Source organism: Jaculus jaculus, chromosome 3 (genome assembly GCF_020740685.1).
Source record: "Jaculus jaculus isolate mJacJac1 chromosome 3, mJacJac1.mat.Y.cur, whole genome shotgun sequence".
Lineage (NCBI taxonomy): Eukaryota > Metazoa > Chordata > Mammalia > Rodentia > Dipodidae > Jaculus > Jaculus jaculus.
Window position 1 is genome coordinate 62737305 of NC_059104.1, and position 24027 is coordinate 62761331.

General features: G+C 39.1%; 2 protein-coding genes across 12 annotated transcripts in view; both read right to left on the minus strand.

Annotated features, from left to right (window-relative positions):
• Enox1 (ecto-NOX disulfide-thiol exchanger 1) overlaps positions 1 to 24027 on the minus strand; it is a 674222-nt gene that overhangs the window by 36215 nt on the left and 613980 nt on the right. The gene's annotated exons all lie outside the window — the stretch shown is intronic.
• On the minus strand, positions 995 to 1817 carry LOC105944423 (coiled-coil domain-containing protein 68-like). Its single transcript, XM_045145232.1, has one exon. It carries the CDS (start codon positions 1718 to 1720, stop codon positions 995 to 997), a length of 726 nt encoding a protein of 241 aa, XP_045001167.1. The 5' UTR covers positions 1721 to 1817.

Sequence of the window (24027 nt, forward strand, 5' to 3'; positions counted from 1 at the left end):
AAAGACCTTCCAGATTTTCATATTGTGAAAAGTGGCTATTCTGACAAAAGCAATTTATATATTGAACATAATCATCATCAAAATCCAATGGTGTTCTTTACAGAAAAAGAAAACATTCTTTTATTTCATATCAAAGCACAAAATCCCTGATAGCCAAAATAATCCTTAGCAAGACAGAACAGTGCTAGAGGAATAATTATGCTCAGTTTCAAGTTCTTCTATGGAGAACCATCATAACAAAACCAGCATGGTACTGGTACAAAACAGGCATGTAGACCAATAAGATAGAATTGATAACCCAGAAATAAACCCACATAGCTATGACCACCTGCTTTTTGATGAATGTGTTAAATGCATACACTGGAGAAAAAGAAAAAAACCTCTTCAAAAAATGTTTCTGGGAAAACTAAATATTCACAGGTAGAAGAAAGTAATTTGATCCATATCTTTCACCCTGTGTAAAATTTAAGATCTGAAACTCTAAAACTGCTAGAGAAAAACATAAACAAAACACTTCCAGATATAGATTTAGCCTAGGATTTTCTAGAAGATTCAAGTAACTAAGGACATAAATTGAGAAATAATATTCTATGATATTAAAAAGTTTTTGTTGCTGGGTGTGGTGGTGTACACCTTTAATCCCAGCACCTGGGAAGCAGAGGTAGGAGGATAACCATGAGTTCAAGGCCACCCTGAGACTACAGAGTTAATTCCAGGTCAGCTTGGACCAGAGTGAGACCCTACCTCGAAAAACAAAACAAAACAAAAAAAAAGTTTCTGTCTATCAGAGGAAACAATTAACAGAGAAAAGGGATGACCTGCAAAATGGGAGAAAATCTTTACCAACTATAAGAAATTAATTCTGGAATATATAAAGAACCTAAAAAAGGAATACTAAAGAAAATAAGTAATCTAATCAACAAATAGAAAAGTAAATACTTCTCTAAAAATGAAATACAGTCAACAGATATATGAAAAAATAGGAGCAACAACCTTAGCTATCAGGAAAATACAAATAAAAACTACACTGAAGCTCCTGGCAACTTTTAGTATATGCAGCATTGGATTTGAGTTGCAGCAGCTTGCCTTCCAAAGACAATTTTCTTTCTAGGAGTATTTTATTCTCCTTTTCCATTCTTTGTATAAGATTCTCCAACTCTATGATTTGACAATGCTTTTCTTCAAGTTTTTCAGCAACTTGACTCATATTTTCAACATGATGCTTCAATTTTTGTTCTTTCTCAAGCTTGTTAACCTGAAGTAAATGTTTACTGTCCTCGTGTTTTTTCCTCATGTCTTCAGATTGTGTTTGGTAGTTCTCAAATAATCTCTGAGTCACGTTTCTCAGAGCCGCTGCTCCTGCTTCTCTGGATGCTTCCAGCTTGATTTTCAACACTTCATTCTCCTTGTTCATTTCTAAGAGCTGCAGGTCTTTGCCTCTCATTTTTTCCATGAGCAAATCCAGATAGGGAGGGTCTGTTCTTGAGTCTGAGATATTCTGAATGTTCTTAGAGTGCTCCATCTCTACTTTGTGATTTGTACTGTTACATACAACTTCATCTTTGAACATTTGAGCTCTTATCTTTTCCAGAGTAGTTCGAATCTTTTTCACATACTCAGTTTCTTCAATAATGTGAGCTGAAGTAGACTTATACAAGGCAGAATTATCTTCTCTCTTATTTCTTGGGGGAAGTTCTGTGGTCACTGTCACTGTTGTCATTTTGAATTCTGGCCAAGATTACAGTAAGTTGAACCCTGGTCTTCTTGACACCATGTTCAAAGGTACTTAGACCCCATTAAGGTTGCCTTTCCTGGGAATGCACTTGGTCCACTGCTCCCCATGGGCTCCCCAGGTCGATGGAGATTTCCATCCTCCAGGAGCAGATCAGCCATTTGCAGTTTGTGATTTACTCCCAGCATCAGAACTTGCGCAGCGTCATCCAGGAGATTGAAGGATTAAAAAATAATTTAAAGGAACAAGATAAAAAAATTGAAAATCTGAAAGAAAAAGTCAACATACTTGAAGCTCAGAATAAAGAACTGAAAATTAAGGTGGCACTTTGGACTGAAACTTCCAAGACAACAGTATCAAAGGCTATCTCTACAAGTGAATTGAAGACTGAAGGTACTTCTCCCTATCTGATGTTGATTAGTCTGCGGAAATGAATTGAAGAAAATCTAATTGATAAATACTGGAACACAATCTAAACTTCAATATTAAAACAACAGCATGCCAGTATTTAAAAGGAATTTACTATACACCAGTAGCCTCATGGAAAGGGGACATTCCAGAAAATCCAACAAATAGTTATTGGAGGGAAAAGACACTTTCTTCAAAACTTACTAAAAAGTCAAAGAAACCAGTACTTTCCCATGATGGAAGATGAATTCTGCTTTAAACTTCAACAAACAAACAAAAATTCTGAATCTTGTTTTCAGATGTTTTGCTAGAGGGACTTGAGTTATTAGCTTTGACCTTTATTAGTGGTTTTTATATGTATAAGTAGAAGGGGAAATATATATACATATGTATGAATAAATAACATATTTTGCTTTATTTTGGATCATCTGAAAGGAATAAATTATTTTTCAAAACATCATGAAATCTGGATGAATTACTTGTAAAATGATGTCATTGTTGTTTAGTTAGTTCCTCATTTGAAAATTTCTCTCTTGGAGGGAGGCTCATAAGATTGAGAAAGAAAATGAAACTTAGAAGGCCCAGGAAGCTCATGAAAATTATATGATTCACAAAGCCCTTCCCCAAGGTCATACAAGTAGGTAGTTAAAAATTGCTTGGAGAGAAGATATCCCCTGTGGTGGAGGACCCTTGAAGTTTAGCAAGGAGCTCCAGGACTGCAGCTCCATTGAGTGGTCACCATGGTTGGTAGACATTTCAGTGCTACAGCTGTCTTTACCCAGGATCCTGTGACTCCAATAAAAGTATTGTTTTATCAACATAGAAAAAAAAACTACACTGATATTATATCTTACCTGTCAGAATGTTCATTAATAAAAATCAGGCAAATTCTAGGAAAGATATGGATTAGAAGAACCATCATATACTGCTGGTGGGAATGTAAACAAGTATAGCTACTAAATAAGTCAGTATGGAGGTTCCTCAAAAAATTAAAAATAGAACTACCATATCATCCTGCTGTGCTGTAACTCCTGGTAATGCACACATGAAATGTAAGTCAGCATACTACATACACATCTGCTTATCCATGTTTATTGAAATATAGCTTACAATATTATACTAGCTAAGTTATGGAACCAGCCTCGTTGTCCATCAACAGAGGAATGGATAAAGAAAATGTGCTGTGACAAATACACATGCATGCACATACTATGGAATTTATTCAGCTATAAAGAAAAAAATCCAAAACTATTTAATTTCTAGAAAAATGAGTGGAATGCATATATGTATATATGTCATGAGAACGGAAGAGAGACTATTTGTGAAGAGGATGGGGACTAGTGGCAGGGGATGAGGGACAGGGGAGGTTTGAGGGATTAAATATGGTCAAAGTATACAATGTATTCAATTACAAATGAAACTCACCACTTTGTAAATAAATACTCACTAATATTTTAAAAGCTAATGCTGTTTAAAAGAGCAAAAAATAAGCCAGGCATGGTAGTGCATGCCTTTAATCTCAGCACTTGGGAGGCAGAGGTAGGAGGATCACCATGAGTTCAAAGCCACTCTGAGACTCCGTAGTGAATAATCCAGGTAAATCTGGGCTAAAGTGAGACCCTACCTCCAAAAACCAAAAAGAAAAAAAAAAAAAGAAGAGCAAAAAATGAACCAAAATAATGGAGAAAAACCAGCAAGAAGGAAACATGAAAGTGGGATTAAGATTTCCCTTCCAGTTGGATTATGAAGCAGTTTTCCAGGGGAGGGCTCAACACAGTGAGAACAAAAGTACCAATTCTGCACCTCCCAAGAGAACAGACCAAACATCTAGTGCATCTTACTTAACCAAACTTCCACTGTGATACTTAGAACTCATGAAAGGGCTGAAGAAGAAGTTTCTAAAGCCAGAAGACACCCATATCCAGACATTTCAGATCAGTTAGCTCCTTGAAGGCAGGAATTCCCCTTAAAGGGCTGGGAGATGGCTCAGTGTAAGACTGTTTGCCATGCAAGCATGAAGACTGAGCTTGATTCTTAGCACCCATGTAAAAATTTGGGCATGGCCATGCATGCCTATAATGCCAGTACTGAGGAGGGTGAAAAATGGATAATTGGGCTGAGAAAATGGCTTAGCGGTTAAGGCACTTGCCTGAGAAGCCTAAGGCTTCTGGTTTGATTCCCCAGGACCCATGTAAGCCAGATGCACAAGGGTCCACATGTGTCTGAAGTTCGTTTGTAGTGGCTAGAGGGCCTAGCATGCCCATTCTCTCTATCTGCTTCTTTCTCTCTCTCTCTCTCTCAAATAAATAAATAAATAAAATATTAAAAAACATTTTTAAAAAAACAATGGATAATTGCTAGGACTCCCTGGCCAGCCAGTCTGACCAAAAGCAGAAGCCTTGGGTTCAGTGAGAGAGATTGTCTCAAGGAAACAAAGCAGAAGAGAAATGAAGGAGGATATTCAACATTCTCCTCTGTATGTGAGTGGAGTACACACACTATATATCAGACACACAGAGTCTTTCCTTATTATTTACTTTGAGAAGTGGTCAAGGTAACATATTATGTAGAAGAGCCTTTCAATCAGCACTGAGCTAGAATTGTGTTTGTCATGACTTTGTTTAATTCCCTTATACCCACACAAAACCCAGAACAGAAAATCCTCTTTCATTAGTCCAGTGGTCTCTGTCTTTTTTTTTTCTTTTTTTTTTTTTTGAGGTAGGGTCTCACTCTGGTCCAGGCTGACCTGGAATTAACTCTGTCATCTCAGGGTGGCCTTGAACCCATGGCAATCCTCCTACCTCTGCCTCCCGAGTGCTGGGATTAAAGGCGTGCGCCACCATGCCCGGCTGGTCTCTGTCTTTATAGACTCTGCAACAATGTCTCTCATAGCCTTTCCCATTTCCAGAACTACTTTTCTACCACCAGTCCTCCTAGTTTCTTAAGAACCTTTTACCTTTTCTCTGCCGCTGGCTCTTCTTCCCATCAACCTAAGTTGCTGCCTGGCATTGGGGTTTATCCAGAAGCCTGTCCTCTATCCTTGCTATGTCCAGGTATGTTCTAGAAAGTGCTCTCTTCTCCTTGCCTTGCCTCATCTTACTTACACTTTTATATACCACACAAATCCTGTACCTACCAGAGGCATTTGTTTCAAGGTTCCTTGTTTGGAAACATTTTCTATGTTGTCACTGTGGCAACTAATGACTTATACATTTTTCGAGGAACTGACTGCCACCCTCATTTGTTCCTCAACAAAACTATTAACTCTTGTGGTGCAGTCACCACATCTAATTAAGTAAGGCCACATAGCTAAGTGGAAGTGGTGTTCTAATTCTGTCACCATGATATACAGACTGGATGCCTTTAGGCAGAACAACTTTCGAAACCTTAACTTTCACTTATGCAAAACAAGGAAGGTACTCTATGCCTATCCTCCAGGGTTGTTGTGTGGACTAAATTCGAAAACTCTACATCTCTAAGAATGTATTATGGCATTCTCATTATTTATTTTATTATTTATAGAATTTATTGGATATAGAATACATATTTAATATACAGTTGAAGTTCTGAATCCATGCAAAACTTCCATACAAGCCTTTTGCTATAATCATATAAAAACAGGTTTACAAAACTTGATAACTATGGTTGTGTTTCAATGGTGGATATTTTCTAAACTTTTTGTGGGAATTTTATAATACTGTTATCCTTGTAACTAGAAAGGAAATAAAATAAATGACATACACATTATCTTGAAGAATCCTACATATATAGAACCAGTAGTGAATATTTCATTAAGTAGCATACTGAGTGGCACCCCAAATACACTTTCAAAAGGAAACCACCATCATGTGATGTTTCCTATGGCCTTCTTGGGGATGGCAGCCTCCATTACTGCTTGTTCAACATGAATGGACAATAAAGTAAGCTGTACAGTGAAGACTCCATCATCTTCATCTCAGCCAGCATGACTGCACAGAATTTACCCCTCCTTCCCATACCCTCCTCATCTCATGGCCCTGTGCTGCTGTTTGCTCATATGCCCTGCTTGGAAATCACACTTCAGGAAATGAATGATCATGTAGACAACAGTTAAGAGACTGTGTAGCTACTTTCCTACACTTGACCCACATCTTTGTAAAGTACCAAAAGAAATATTCAAAAGTACATGGCAGTCTACAATAACCTCTTAGGTATTCTTCATAGGATTAGAACTTTGTTTGGGAGGGAGGGGAGGGGCGACATCCCTCATAATCCTTTAGAAGCCAGTGACAGGCATCCACTGCAGATTAATGAAGGAATGAATCCTTACTAATGGCCTGGAATGGTGAAATGATCTTGGACTTGGGCAGAAAAACTTTGGTTCTAATTGCCATTGGATCTGCTGTTCATTTTTTTTTTTTTTTTTTTTTTTTGGTCAAAAACAGATCTCTATAGCATCTTCCTACTCCAAAACTCCATGAAGCAGCCAGTCAACTTGGTTTGGACAATATGTACCCATTCTGAATTTCTGATGTCAGTAAGAATTTGTAAGGAAATGGGTAGAGACTCAGTAAAACAACAAGTTGGAGAACAAGATTAATGAGAATGAATTTCTTATGGTTCAAGGGAGATAAGAACACATCCATCCATGTCCATGGGGTAGCAGGACCACAGCAACCTTTAATGGGTTAGAAGTCCCAAGGCCTTGCCAACCTGTACTAGTTTCTGGATCTTGGTACTGCCAGTCCTAAAGGTCAAGGGCTCTCACCCATCTGTGACCTTCTCAGCAGCCTTTGATGTCCAGCGTCCACACAAGGAAAGCCTCAGGGGCCCAGACAAAGCCTCAGGGGCCCAACAGGTGTCAGTGTCACAGAGAGAACTGAAAAGCAGACAGGCCCCTGCCCTCAGGAAAGATTTAGCAACTCAGTACAATGTTTTATATTCTAACACATTCCACTTAATGGGATCAAACAAACCCTGAATCCCCAAATTAAAACAGGTTCTGAGTACTGGCTATAGGTCATAAAAAGCATCCTTTACAGAAAGGCAAAATAAAGGCTCAGTGTACTTCAGGTACCAGAGAGATAAAGATATAGTATTTTTCTTTATTTTAACTTTTATTGACCTACATAATCCTCTATACCTAATCCCTTCCCACCACTCTCTCTTTCCCCTACCCCATCCACTGAATTCCTTCTCCTTTCCAACTAATCTCTCTTCCATTTTGATGTTATAATTTCTTGCAGGTCTCAGATATTAGAGTTTTCAGGCCACCTTTATATTTATTTAACAAACACATATGTGGGGCTTGATATATACAGGGAATTTTAAAAAATATTTTCATTTATTTATTTATTTGCAAGAGAGAGAGAGAGAAAGAAAGAGAGAGAGAGAAAGAGAGGTAGAAAATGGGTGTGCCAGGGCCTATAGCCACTGAAAACACACGAGATGCATGCTCTACCATGCACATCTGACTTACATGGGATCTGTAGTTCAACCTGAGTCCTTAGGCTTTTCAGACAAGGGCCTTAACCGCAAAACCATCTCTTCAGCCCATGCAGGGAGTTTTATAAATATTTTACAAATATTATCTCATCTAATCCTCACAAAAATCCTATGAATGACTAGGGCAAAATGATCATGAGCTCAAGACCAGCTGATCATGCTGGCCTTGAGCTCATGATCCTGTCTCAAAACAAACAAACAAAACAAAACTATCAACAAAGACGTAAGGTTAAGCTTTTACATTATCATTTCATAAAAGAGTAAAACAAGACAAAAAAAAAAAAACTAATGATTTGCTTACGGTCACATAATTAGTAAGAAGCAGACTCAAGGCTTGAAGCAATGCTGGCTCATTTCAGAGCCTTGACTCTATCCTCAGCTACTTCTCTTGAAGGCTCTTCTTGAATACATTACTATCTTTTTCAAGTTAAAACTGACATGAAAGCTGAGTGCAGGTTGAGTATGGGGACAGAACCCCTTCTGAGGCCTGCCAGCAGTACCAGCTCACTTTGGAGCCAGTCAAGTCTTCAGGGAGACCCCGCAAACAATAGTTACTGCATAGTCATTGTGCAAAGGGGGACAGGGCAGGAGGCCATGGAGTGGGGAATGGGGGCAGCCTCAGCAAGATCTGGCTTCTGCTCTTGTTTAGTGTTAATGATCTCCTATGGATCAGTGTATGCGGCCATGAAACAGAGCACTAGGTCCAAAGGAGAAGGAGGGTAGTCAGAGGAAGGGTGAGGTCAGAGTGACTCTCCAAGAGAGCAAGGTCTCATGCAGGACTGGTTGGGGAGGTGAAGAAACAAAGACTGATGCCTTAACTCCAGCCACATGCCAAGCATGTTGTATTACAGAAGACTCTCTGGTGGAAAGAAAGGTGGAAAGGGAGATTCAGAAGGAAGACTAGGCAGACTCTACTTGGGAATCAGAGAACGGAAGAAACCATTCAAATTTAAACAAGTGTGCCCTTGATGGCTAGCACAGTAATGACACTAGGATCATAGACCACGAGAATCAGAATTAATATCTCTCATTTTAGAAAAGCTGGGTTTGAGGTCCTGGAAAGACCGTTGGAAAAGTGGGGGATGAACCCAGGGGAGCTTTTGGGCAGTGTGTGGATCAGATGTAGGTATCTCTCATAAAATTGTGTGCTCTGGATGCTTGATCCCCAGCTGGTGGCAATTTAGAAGGTAATCCCTTGCTGGTGGAAGTGGGTGTATGGGTATAGATTTAGGGGTGTTACCGCTGGCTCCTCCTTTCCAGTGTTCAGTTCACTCTCCTGCTGCTGTCTTCCACCTGTTATGGCGGAGGTTATGTCTAGCCTCTGCTCATGCCATGCTTTCCCCTGCCATTATGAATCTTCTCCTCAAGACTGTAAGTCAAAATAAAAACCTTTCCTCCCATCAGCTGCTTTTGGTCAGGAATTTTGTCTCGGCAGTGACAAGGTAACTACATCAGGCAGGTAACACCATTTTCTGGCCCCTTTTCTTCCCCCTACCCTGTGAATCGCAACACATGCCTGTTGTCCTGACAGAAGAAGAGTCAGTACCCAGTAGCACTGGCAAATCAAGCATGCCCACGTGTGGTGGCTTGAAGGAAATGTCCCCCATTGCCTCATGTCTCTTTAATACTTGGGACTCGGTGGCAATTTGGGAGTATTGTGGGGCCTTTGGGAGGTGGAGCCTTGGTAGAGGATGTTAGTCTCAGGGGGTGGCCTTTGGGGTAAAACAGCTAAGCTACAAAACCAGTACCTAGACTACCTCCACCCACGTGATAGGCCAAGACAGGATACTCTGCTCTCTTGCTCATGCCATGCTTTCTGTGCCATGATGAAACCTCTCCTTGAAACTGTAAGCTGCCTCTGGTCAGGCAGGTGTTAAGTCTCTGCAACAAGAAGGTGATTGCTACTCTGTGCTCACTTGACCTGTCCTTCTTTCACTCCACTGCAGTGATGTCCTCAGTACCTAGTTCAGTGGTATCTACATAGTCATGGGCAGTACTTTTTAGAAAGAATAAATTTCAAACCCTCAGTAACTTGAATTATGTTGAGTGATATGATGCCATAATCACAGAAAAAAAAAAAGGCTAACATTCAAGCAGGGTTGAGCAGCAGTAATGAGATGGTCAGTATTTCCTCTAGGTCTTGAGGTGAACTATGAAAAGCCTATGAGGAACAAAGGGGAGTTGAAAACAATACAATCCCTTTGAATCTTTTACATTCTTTAGGTCCAAAGGTGCATTGACAAAATTTCTTCAGTTTTTTAGGCTGAAGAAAGTAAAGAAGTTAATTTTTAATGTACCCATTATTACTATTTTATATGATCTTAAATATTAAATTTTATTATGTTGACCATATTGTAAGTTTATATATTTTTCTTTTCCTTTCTAAAATGGATCAGAATCCTTTAATTTGCTTTAATTCTTTTATATTAACAGTTACTAGATTTATCCTTACAAATGTGGGATATATGAAAGTTAATAAAATATAGCATAAAAAACTAAAGTTATACTTCACAGACATATTAATACTACTGACTTGTAATATTCAGCTTTTATATTTTATATATATGTATAAATCCATGCTTGGTCATCCTTTCTACTCTTATGCTCTTTGAGAGCAGGAATCATCTTTGTGTCTTGTTGTGTATTATAAAATCTTTCATAATGGTAACTGCCCAATAGTTGAATGAAAGTCAAGGAAGCTCAATAAAGTCCAATCAAATGAAACTGAGCTGAAAGTCCCAAATGTCTGTAAGGGTTTTTAGTCCAAAGTCAAGGTTTGCTGCTACTTATCTCTCAAACAAAGAGTTAGGAATTTGCCAGACCCTGATTTAAAACAAATCACACCAATCTGTAGAAAATACAAAAAGACTGGTGTGCCCACCACTGGCCCCACCTAACTAGGTCCATCCACCTGTGGCAGGCATGGTGCTGCTGTCCTCAGGAACATGTCTGCACATGCCGCAGGCAGGTGTTGTTGTTTAGTTCTTATTTGACAAGTAGTGCTATCCTACTTACATATTTCAGAAACAGAAAATCCCAGAAAAAGAAGAGAAACTTTGATAGGGAGGAGTAATTTCAATTTCTTAATGTTTTTCATTAATTACTATGAGCATCACTGCTGCGTGGGCCAGAGTGACGGCTACCACAGTTCACAAGATGCTTAAATGGTGGTCTCAAGTAGACAATTAAAAAACTTTCTTTCTTATTCTTGGGCTTCCCGTTAAGATGGTGGTGTAGGTACAACACCAAAGCAGCCTAGGGGTTAAAAAGCTAAAAAACAAAACAAACAAACAAACAAAAAAACAAACAAACAAACAACAAAAAAAAAACCCAGCAAAATACACACTTTTACTAAAAAGTGAGGTATATAGGAAATTGAAACAGCAGCGGAGAAGTAGGAGAGATCCAGAACATCCTGAGCCCCCACGGGCTGGCAGAAGCTGCTCCAGGGAGTCAGGGCCACACATGAGACCACAGCAGCAGCATACCAGCCAGCCTCCAGGCTCAGCTTGAGCTGCAGGGAAAGCCAGGCAAGGGGATTTTATACTCACACCGGAGCTCTCCACAAACTCAAGAAATGTGAAGGGAGAACGGCACCGAACAATGGAGGAGCAGATCACAAGGTAGAAGAACACGTGGAACAGTGGGCAAATTGAGCAGCATCAGCTCCCTCCCCCTACCCCACTGCCAGTGCCTAGCCCTTGGGAACAGAACAGCGGTCCAGGGACCCAGTGATGCCTACTTGAATTGACAGAGCACCAAGGAGGGACCCAATTAAGACTGCAGCTGAGACCAAAATTATCCCAAAAGGTAACTAGGATTACACTAGGTCAGTACCTGCCTAATAAACCTGGTATATATGCCTGAACCAGAAGTGTTAATTGCATTTCCCATATCAGGATAAATTATATGTTAAATCAGATAGATGGTCAAATTTTCCATCCATTTTTTAAATTTTAATTTATTTATTTGAGAGTGATAGAGAGGAGGAGAGAGAGAGTGAGAGAGAGAATGAGCATACCAGGGCTTCCAGCCACTGCAAACAAGCTCCAGATGCATGTGCCCCCTTGAGCATCTGGCTAATGTGGGTCCTGGGGTCCTTAGGCTTCACATGCAAGAGCTTAACCGCTAAGCCCTCTCTCCAGCCTAAATTTTCCATTCTTAAATAAGCTGTATTTTGGGTTTGTCATTTGTTGCTACTTGAATTATAGTGGCTTTGTTTACTCTTCTGTTAAACATTAGGGAAGGGTCTCACCTGGTCACGAGCTGACTTGGAACCCTCTACAGACCAGAAATCTTAATTACCTTGTGGTCAGGATTAAGGGAGTGAGTGAGGCACCACACAGCCTAAGGGACAGACAGAGGATCTGGTTGTTAAAATACCTACTGTTGGATAAATACTCTGTACTGTTTTTCATTGAAGGTGTACATTGTTTAGTTAAATTTTAGAATCTGCCTGTATTTTGTTCAACTTAGCCTACTTGAATACTCTCACAGCAGGCACACCCGACACCTAGAGTCACTTTTGTAGATACTCTGAGAGTCTCGAGAGTTACACCTAGTGCCTTAAGCTCCTACCCTGAAGATATATAACATCAGATTGATTGATACATCTCATAATACACAGCTAACTGGAAAATCTAATCACTAAATAATCCAAGATGCAAAAATATATACATTATAACACAAGAAACACCAAAAATCAAGACAATATAAATCCACCAAAAAGTATTAATGGATCATAAATGACCTCTGGTGAGAACAAGTTAGAGGAAATGACTGAGAAAGATTTCAAAAGAATAATTATAAGTATGGTCAAAGAACTCAAAAAGAAATCAAAGGAAGCAAAGAATACACAGGACACCAATTTAATGAAATAAAGAGGTCAATACTAGACATAAATAAGGAAATAGAAATAATAAAGAAAAACCAGTTAGAATTACTAGCAATAAAGAAAGAACACAGTTAATGAAATAAAAAATTCTATAGAAAATCTCACCAGTAGAATGGATAAAGGAGAGGACAGAATATCTGTACTAGAAGACCAGGTGACAAATCTAATACAGTCCAACAAAGAGAAAGACAAACTTATAGAAAAGTATGAGTGGGAATTTCAGGATATTTGGGACACTATGAAAATATCAAACATAAGAATTCAGGGCACAGTAGAAGGAAAAGAATTTCACTACAAAGGCATAGTTGGTATCTTCAACAAAATCATAGAAGAAAACTTCCCCCAAATTGGGAAAGAGGTGCCAATGCAGATACAGGAATCCTTTAGAATGCCAGCCAGACAAAATATGGAAAGAACCTCTCCTTACCATATTATAATCAAACTACCAACCATACAAACTAAAGAAAAAATATTGAAAGCAGTTAGAGAGAAAAATCAAGTTACCTACAAAGACAAGACTATCAGGATTACGGCAGATTATTCAACACAAACTTTAAAAGCCAGAAGGGCATGGAGTGATATATTCCAAGTTCTGAAAGATAACAACTGTCAAGTAAGGTTATTTTATCCTGCAAAGCTGTCCATTCAAATAGATGGAGAAATAAGGACATTCCATGACAAAAGCAGGCTAAAGGACTATTTGAAGACAAAACCAGCTCTACAGAAAATACTTAAAATAATCCTCCATGCTGAAGAAAAAGAAAAGCATACATATAAGGAACCAGGAAAAACTAAACAATACTCAAATACTAATTAACACAAAAGAGCAAAGGTAAAACCGGAAGAACTACAAAAAAATGGCAAAAATGAATACACACCTTTCAATAATATCTCCTAATATCAATGGCCTCAATGCCCCAACCAAACGACATAGGTTTGCAGATTGGGTTAAAAAGCAGGATCCTTCAATTTGTTGCCTCCAAGAAACCCACCTTTCTACATAGGATGGACACTATCTTAGGGTGAAAGGTTGGAAAACAGTGTTTCAAGCAAATGGACCTAGAAAACAAGCAGGAGTTGCCACCCTAATATCTGACAAGGTAGACTTCAGTCCAACATTAGTTAAGAAAGATAAGGAAGGCCACTTTATATTGATTAAAGGCACCCTCCAACGGGAGAATATTACAATCCTAAACATATATGCACCTACCATGGGGGCCCCCAAATTCATCAAACAAATGCTATTAGAACTAAGGTCACAGATAAAACCAAACACAGTGGTAGTGGTGACTTCAAGACCCCACTCTCATCAATTGACAAGTCATCCTGGGAAAAAATACAAAGAAGCATCTGGACTAAATGAGGTCATAGAAGGAATGGACCTAACAGGTATCTACAGGACATTTTGTGCAAATGTTGTAGAATATACATCCTTTTCAGCAGCACATGGAACATTCTCTAAAATAGACCATATATTAGACACAAAGCAAATCTAAACAAATTCAGGAAAATTGAAATAATTCCTTGTATTCTATCTGACCACAATGGAATCAAACTACAAATCAATAGCAAGAAAGACTATGGAGCATACTCAAAATCATGGAAATTAAACAACACATTACTAAATGATGAATGGGTCAATGAAGAAATAAAGAGGGAAATCAAAAAATGTATAGAGTCAAATGATAATGAGAACACAACATACCAAAATCTCTGGGACACAATAAAGACAGTCCTAAGAGGTAAATTTATAGCTTTAAGTGCCTATATTAAGAAATTAGAAAGGTTGCAAGTAAATGACCTAATACTTCACCTTAAAGCCTTGGGAAAATAAGTTGAAGGCAAACACAAAATCAGCAGATGGGAAGAAAGAATTAAGATTAGGACAGAAATTAATGAAATAGAAACTAAAAAAACAATCCAAAGAATCAATGAAACAAAGAGTTGGTTCTTTGAAAGGGTAAACAAGATTGATAAACCCTTAGCAAATCTGACCAAAAGAACAAGAGAAGAGACAAAAATTAATAAAATTAGAGATGTAAAGTAACATCACAACAGATGTTACAGAAATTCAAAAAATCATAGGGACATACTATAAAAGCATATACTCCACAAAGTATGAAAATCAGAAAGAAATGGATGATTTCCTTGATTTACATGACCTACGTAAATTAAATCAAGATGAAATTAATCACTTACATAGATCTATAACAAGCATGGAGATCCAAACATTTATCAAAACTCTCCCAACTAAAAAATGCCCAGGCCCAGATGGATTCCCTGGTGAATTTTACCAGACCTTCAAGGAAGGGCTAACACCATTGCTTCTTAAGCTTTTCTATAAAATAGAAAAAGAAGGAATTCTACCAAACTCCTTCTATGAATCCAGCATCACTGTGATACCAAAACCAGACAAAGGTAGAACAAAAAAAGAAAATTACAGACCAATCTCCCTCGTGGACATAGATGCAAAAATTCTCAACAAAATATTGGCAAACAGAATACAAGAATATGTCAGAAAGATCATTCACCCTGACCAGGTAGGCTTTATCCCAGAGATGCCCAGATGGCTCAATATATGCAAATCGACAAATATAATACATTATATAAATGGATTGAAAGACAAAAGTCACATGATCATCTCATTAGATGCAGAGAACAATTTGAAAAAATCCAACATCCCTTCATGATAAAAGTACTACAGAGACTGGGAATAGAAGGAACATATCTCAATATAATAAAGGCTATTTATGACAAGCCTACAGCCAACATGTTACTAAATGGGCAAAAACTGGAAGCTTTTCAACTAAAATCAGGAACAAGACAAGGGTGTCCATTGTCCCCACTTTTATTTAATATAGTACTGGAAGTCTTAGCCATAGCAATAAAGCAAAAGACACACATAAAAGGGATACAAATTGGAAAGGAAGAGATCAAGTCACATTATTTGCAGATGACATGATTTTATATATAAAAGACCCTATAGACTCTACCAGCAAACTGTTAGAGCTGATAAAAACTTCCAGCCATGTAGCAGGATACAAAATAAATACACAGAAATCAGTAGCCTTCATATATGCTAACAACGAACACACAGAGGATGAAATCAGAGAATCACTCCTATTCACAATTGCATCAAAGAAAATAAAGTACCTTGGAATAAACCTAACCAAGGAAGTAAAGGTTCTCTACAATGAAAACTTTAAAACACTCAAGTGAGAAATTTCAGAAGACACTAGGAACTGTATAAACATCCCTTGTTCCTGGATTGGAAGAATCAATATTGTGAAAATGGCAATCTTACCAAAAGCAATCTACACATTTAATGGAATCCCCATCAAAGTTCCAAAGGCATTCTTCATGGAAATAGAAAAAGCAATCCAAAAATTCATCTGGAATCACAAAAAAACCTCAAGTATCTAAAATAATACTGAGCAACAAAAATAAGGCTGGTGGTATCAGCACACCTGATTTTAACCTATACTACAGAGCCATAGTAACAAAAACAGCATGGCACTGCCACAAAAGCAGACATATAGATCAATGGACCAGAATAGAAGACCCAGATGTAATTCTAGGTAGCTATAGCCACCTGATATTCAACAAAAATGCCAAAAATACTCATTGGCGAAAAGACAGCTTCTTCGGTAAATGGTGTTTTGGAAATTGGAAATGTATCTGTAGAAGAATGAAAATAGATTCTTCTCTCTCTCTCCATGCACAAGAATTAAGTCCAAATGGATTAAAGACCTTAACATCAGACTGGAAACTCTAAAACTGCTGAGGAAAAAGTAAGGGAAACCCCTCAACATATTGGTCCTGGCAAAAACTTTCTGAATACAACCCCAATTGCTCAGGCAATAAAACAACAGATTAACCACTGGGACCTCATGAAATTACCAAGATTATGTACTGCAAAGTATACCATGAATAAAGCAAAGAGGCAACCTACAGAATGGGAAAAAATATTCACCAGCTATATATCTGATAGAGGATTAATATCTAGGCTATACAAAGAACTCAAAAAGTTAAATAATAAGAAATCAAACAAACCAATTAAAAAATGGTCTATGGAGCTAAACAGAAAGTTCTTAAAAGAAGAAATACAGATGGTGTATAAGCATCTAACAAAATTTTCTACATCCCTAGTCATCAGGGAAATGCAGATTAAAACTACATTGAGGGCCGGGCGTGGTGGCGCACGCCTTTAATCCCAGCACTTGGGAGGCAGAGGTAAGAGGATTGCCGTGTGTTCAAGGCCACCCTGAGACTACATAGTGAATTCCAGGTCAGCCTGGGCTAGAGTGAGATCCTACCTCAAAAAAAAAAAAAAAAAAAAAAAAAACTACATTGAGATTCCATCTCACTCCTGTCAGATTGTCTACCATCATGCAAACAAATGATCATAAATGCCGGCGGGGATGTGGAAAAAGAGGAACCCTTCTACACTGTTGGTGGGAATGCAATCTAGTCCAGCCATTATGGAAATCCATGTGGAGGTTCCTAAAACAGCTAAAGATTGATTACCATATGACCCAGCTATAGCACTCCTAGGCATATCTCCTAAGGACTCATCTCACTTCCTTAGAAGTACATGCTCAACCATGTTTATTGCTGCTCAGTTCATAATAGCTGAGAAATGGAACCAGCCTAGATGCCCCTCAACTGATGAGTGGATAATAAAGATATGGCACATTTATATAATGAAGTTCTACTCAGCAGTAAAGAAAAAGGAAGTTATAAAATTTACAGAAAAATGGATGGATCTGGAAAGGATTACACTAAGTGAGGTAACACAGGCCCAGAAAGCCAAGTACTGCATGTTGTCTCTCATATGTGGATCCTAGCTACAGATGATTGGGCTTCTGTGTGAGAAGGAAAAAAACTCAGTACTAGAGGCCAGTAAGGTAGAAAACAGATACAAAAGGAAGAGAAAGGAAGGGAGGAGGGTACTTAATAGGTTTGTATTGTATATATGAAAGTAGAAGAATAGATTAATGGGGGTGAAAAGGCCTAAAGTGAGGTCAGGGGAGGAGATTGAGTAAAAGAAAGGTGGAAGGAGGCTAATTAAAATCTAAGAGGATATAAATAAATCATAAGGAATCCTCCGGTTTTGGACAATAGAACATTCAGGAGCCATAGATCATTGCTCGAAAATTTTCAGTGCCGGGGAGGGGATACCCTCCAGTGAGTTCTTGGGCAGGGAGGTCCCTGATGCCCCCAAAACATTATAGACCATTGCTGAGTCCCTGGTTTCCCACCAGGAATCGATGGTAAGACCCTATTGTTGAAGACTCCACATACTTGAGCTGGAAGGACACTGAGAATTTCTGCTGGAACTGAGCTGATAACCTCCCCCATGTAGACCAGCTGACAGAAAGCTGGAAGAAGCCATTCTACATGCAGTTCAATGGGAGAAAGAGATACCACCAGTGAAGATACTCAGTAGTGGACACTGCAAGCCTTATAATTGGCCAGTCAGGCCAAATGGGCCAACTGGTGCAATAGAGGCACATCTATCATGGTGGAAACCAATTGCCCTCCAATTGGACTGGTTGCCCGTTCCAAGGCAGGGAATACATCACTGATACTGAAAACTTAAAACAGGGGTATTTATGAGCCCTAGGGGTGTAACATCTGCTGATGTTTGGATAAGTGTATATACTATGCTTATCAAACTGCCCAGTAAGCACTTCTATTAATATTCATACCTTTATATGAACACTACTCTCACTTTGGGTAGAAAATCTTTTCTTTTCAGATGGCAGTGACCTTGGGACGACTCAGAAGGTATCATGATGCTGGAAAGAAGTGACTGAATTACCGAGTAACATCTCGATCACACCTTCCAAGGCTCGGGGTCTAATGTGAAAGAGGTGGCGGAAAGACTGTAAAAGCCAAAGGAAGGGTAGGACTCCTTACAACGTGCTCCCTCCAGGCATAAAATGGCCTCGATATCCATGACCTCATAGTGCCTGACACTACCTACACAAGACCATCATAACAGGAGGGAAAGATAATGACATCAAAATAAAAGAGAGACTGATTGAGATGGGGAGGGGTTATGATGTAGAATGGAATTTCAAAGGGGCAAAGGAGCAAACGGGGGGGGGGGGAAGGGAGGATATTACCATGGGATATTTTTTATGATCATGGAAAATGTTTTAAAAAGTTGAGAAAAAAGAAAATTAAATTAAATTAAACAAAATAAAAAACTTTCTTTTGGGTTAGTTTTGTTATAGTTTGTTAACTAAAAATAATCTAAAAATGAGAAATGTCTTCAAATAACTCATTATTTAACTTGTAGGGTGTAACATTCTAGTTGTACAATTTACCACATAGGTAGATGTTACCATATAATAAAATATACTTGACCTCAAAAATAGGTGCATTGCTATCTAATACATAAAAATATAACTCACACTGCTGAATTTACATAAGTCCATAAGTTTCATAGCATGAACAAATACAGACATGAAAAATCTCCTTTCTCATAAAAATTGAGCAGCAAAAAGAAGAAACTAAAGTGAAATACTTTTTTAAATGTATGTATGTGCAACCAGAATTAGTCGGCTTGATTTATCTTGTGTGATACTGACTCTATTGCTGGTAAAGATTAATTGTATTATGGTGCTCCTGGCATGTTATTTTCTCAGTTCATTTCTCAGGATGACATTTCTTATTTTTCTCTGCTATAAAGCACTCACCATCATAATTTTCACCTGCTGAGTTTACATTACTAATGATATTATTAAAATTTAGAGGGCTTTTTGACCTTTATAGTGGCAAATTAGGTCATGAGAACAGATGAGATACAATCTGATAAATGGGAAGGAAAGACCTTTGATTTTTATTAAAGTGAATCAAAGTTCAACATGCCTATCTGACATCCTGTGAGATCTTAAACATTAAATACCCTCCCAATACCAAAATTCAATTTTCTCCCTTCACTGCCTTCCTGTGTATGTCATAAGTAGGAAATATTCCAAAAACTAAGTGTTCAGGATTACTGCTGTATGGTGAATGAGGGATGCAGAATTTGACATGCTCTGAATAAAATTACATGATATATGGACTAGGGAGATGGCTCAGCCGTTAAAGGTGCTGACTTGCAAAGCCTTTTCAATTCCCCAGGGACCATGTAAACCAGATGCACAAAGTGGCACTTGCATCCAGAGTTCATTTGCTATGACAGGCAGCCCTGGCATGTCCATATTCACTCTTTTTCTGTCTCTCTCATATAAATGAATAAATGTATTTTTTCAAATGGTACAAATGACGGTGATAACAATGCTAGTAGCCTTTCTTTGGTAGACAGTAGGTCACAGATGGAAAATGGAGGCACAAGTCAGCTAAGAAGCTTCTTTATGTTCACAGGACTGGAGACCCCAGAGCTATTAGTCCTTATGGCCTTAGCACACTGTTAAGTCACATCTCAGGGAGTCACACCTCTCCACCTTGTTGTGGAACTTAGCCAGTCTCAAGTCCTCTTAGATGAGTTCCCTTTTTCCTCACTTGCTTTCTTGTGCATGGGTCATGTGCTCTCAGAGGACAGTGACTGTACCTGCTATATTTTACCACTCATGCTCTGGAATGAGATGGGCCTGGTTAAGTGGGGTCAGTTGTAGGTATACAATATTTTGTATTTTCTCCAAATTAATATGGTTTATTTTGAACTTGACAATTCCTAAATATATGTTTTCCTTTGGGTGTTAAGTAGGGACAAAGTTCAACATTTGGACTAAATACGTACATTATTAGTCATCTGGACCTCTCAGTTCTGTTTCATTTGATTGGAAGTTATCTAGCTTCTATGACTCTTTCATTCATCAACTATTGACCTTCCATCTACTATAATGGCAGACCTTGTGGTAGATGGCAAGGCATAAAGATGGGTAATAGTGGTCCTTGCTCTCATAGAGTATAAGAGTTGAGATGACCATTTAGATACAATAATACACAGTGTGGGGGTGTGTGCGTGCACACACACACACACACACACACACACACACACACACACACACACTATGCAGGGAAGGCTGTGGCTGCTGCTGAAGCCCAGGGTGGCATGTAGCCTGGCCAGGGCTGCCGACTAGTGTTCACTGTCACATAGAGTGTGGTCTGTGCACTGGAATCACTTGGGCTCGTACTAGAAATGTAGTGTCTCAGGTGTCAGCCTCAATCTACCTAATCAGAAACTGTGAGTTGGGCCCAGTCTCTGTGTTTTAAAAAACCTCTGATTCTACTGCTTACTAAAGACTGAGTTAAGATTAATTGTATTATGGTGCTGTTGGCATGTTATTTTTCCAGTTTATTTGCCAGCATGACATTTTTTAAAATTTTATTTCCATGGAGAACTTAAGATTCATTGTGAGGCTAGGGTGTCACTCAATGGTAGAATTTTTGCCAGGCATGATTGAGGTCCTGGGTTTTCTTTCTGGTAGTAAAACCAAACAAGGAAACAAAAAAGGCCAACCAAACAACAAGAAAAATTCATATTCATACAACAACAAGAAAGGAAACCACGTTAAAAAAAATCTATAAAAAGACAGTTGGATGGGATGATTCTTACCACAATTCTAATTTGCACAGTATTCAAGACTCCTGCACACATCTTAAAGCTATGAGTTATGTCTACCTTCATAATCACCTGTAGACGGTACATGGAAGTGCTTTCCTCTCTCATCTGACCGACCGAACACATTCCCAGTGCTGTCTGAGGCTGCTGGAATGCCTGTGTCCGTCCCAGCATCAATGGATAAATAGCACAAATATACTTGAGTCTCCACGGGTTCATTACTGTGTTTGGTTCTGTGTGAGATATATACAGATTTGCTACTTTGAGGAACTTCTCCTACCTGAGTTGGGGACAAGCCCATCAAGTTTGGCCTCTTTGAATGTTTGGAGTGATAATGTAATGCTATGGGAATCTGGAGAAGATGGTAATTGATTTGAGCTGTTCATATAGGTTTAGGCCACAGCAAGGGGAATTGAGCTGGCTTTATAAATGGGTAGTATTTGCATTGCAAGCAAAAAGGACAACATGATAGATGGAGCAAGCTGAATTATCAATAAAAAATCTAATTATTTAGAATCTTTAATGAATGGTTCACCTAGCTGAATCTGACCTGTTGATTAAAGCCATTTATTCAGAATAAACAGGTCAGTAGTAAATTCTGCTCATACCAAGGGACTAATCTGAATATTGTCATATAAAATGGCCATGGATGACGTACATGTGTGTATGTGTGTGAGTGTGTGTGTGTGTGTGTGTGTGTGTGTGCATACGTGTGTGTGTGAGAGATTCATTCCTACGTGAGCCCTGGGGCCTTAGATTTTGCACTTACAGACCTTTCCCATAGTTTCAAATAATTGCTCTGAAAGTTGGCATGGTAAGGAATTGCTTACCCAAATTAGATTCTGTGAGTCTCATAAACATAAGTAGCTCATCAGCATACACTGAACAGTCTGGAAATGGTCCAGACAGAGAAAGCCACTCTGTAATCTCCTGGGGAAGCTGACATAATAGAAATGACGTGATGCTGAGTATCAAGGCCACAAATCTCCCACAAGGGCAATTTCAGGGCATGGAGGATTTTAAGTGACAAAAACCTAAACGAATAGAATTTTTTTTTTTTTAAGTGTTCAAACTGTTGAATCTTTTCAGAGGAAACTATAGAGTTTGGGAGAATATCCACCATGTGCCTGGCAAGGGGCTGATCCCAAGCCTATTGGTTACTTTGTTCACAAGGGCTGCTGCTCAGAAAGGGTGACACGCCAGGACCTCCCTGGATCTAATGACTACATGGCTAAGGAGTCTAGACTCATTTAAAAAAATGTTTTATTTTATTAATTTACTTACTCAAAGAGACAGAAAGAGGCTGATAGATAGAGAGAGAGAGAGACTAGGCATGCCAGGCCCTCTAGCCACTACAAACAAATTCCTGATACATGTGCCACCTTGTGAATCTGGCTTACATGGTCACTGGGGAATCAAATCTGTGTCTTTAGGCTTTGCAGGCAAGTGCCTTAACCACTAGGCAATCTCTCTGGCCCCTAGACTCATTGTTTAGGAAGCTTTCAGTATCTATATAGGCAGCATAATGTTAAAATGCAACAAAGCATGTGGGTGCTTCCTGCACTGGACATGGGCTCTCCTTCCAAAGCCAGCTTGTGCTCTGCAGGTTATAGGAGCCTGCAGGGGAATCACGTGATAGGCCATTTGTCCAGGCTTAGAAATTCTACAGCATCCTAAGTTAGATTGAGAGCCACTGGTCTGGGGTTGCAGCCTTCTCAGAAGCTTGATTAAAATGTCCAGTATGGCTATAAGCTGTCTCTTGGCCCCAGGGTGGAAGCAGAGGCTGCAGCTGGTGGCTGTAAGCTCACACCTGTGTGAGGCCTACCTGGATCATGAAGAGCTGAGTGTCCATCTGAGCTGGTAAGAGTTCCAAGGTTGGTGGGAGGATTAGGACATACTTCATTTGGTGGCAGGTAATTTAAATGTATGTCTGAGTATAGTTACCCCTAGGAAACCTAACAATGATTTTATTTGTAGACAGGCATCTGAGCTTTTTCTTTTGCACTCAAGAACTTTACTTCTGGTTCAACTTTTCATGAAGCGTAGATATTAGTGCAACCACAAACATTTTTTTCTTGGTGGAGAGTTCACTGCTAGAGCTGACGGGTAACAGAAGCTACTGCTCTGTTGCTCATGGGCCTGATTCCAACAGGCTGGCAGGTGGTGGACAGCAATGAATTAGGATGCTCTTTCTGTTGGGGTCTTTCTTCAATTTTCTTCCCTTCTCCCCTTTTTTCTTCTTTTTACTTTTGAATCTACTTTTTTCATCATTTTCCTCTATATTTTCTGACTCAAATGTCGGTCCTGTGAGTCGTATAGTGACATGACAGTTCGGGTTTGAGATGAAAAGCATATAGAGAAGTATAGAATGATCATTCCTTTGACATTATAGAGCTATCTCAGGAAAGCCAGGCAGTGCCCAGCAGGAAGTCCACATGAAGACCCATGCTAAGATTGGAAGTCCAACTAACGCTAGGCCAGCACTGGGGCACTTCTCACACCTGGGTTTCATCTGGTTAGCAGAAACTAAGGGCTATGGAAAACACTATAGAACATTTAATGTTTTAAGTAAGAAAAGCAAACTTTTAGAAAGCCCTGAGGCTCCTATATAACATGTAGAGCTAAAAAGAGGCGAGGCTCACCTGCTGCTACACTTTGCTCCTCACTATTTTCAGATCACTGATTCTGTGTCTGCAGGCAGTGATGAGGTGGTGGTAACCATGACTTCCTGCTCTTCCCTGCTGTGTCAAGAAGGCCCTAGAGCAATTTTCTGCTTCAGTCCACCTTTTGCGTTCCTGGACCAGTTTACAAATGCTTCTGATCCCTTGTTCTCACCCAAGATGTCAGGCAAGGCTAAGCCTATCCCTCATGCAAGAATGCTGTGATTGAGCCTGGCAGGTTTATGAAGCTTGAGAACGGCCTTGCTTGCAT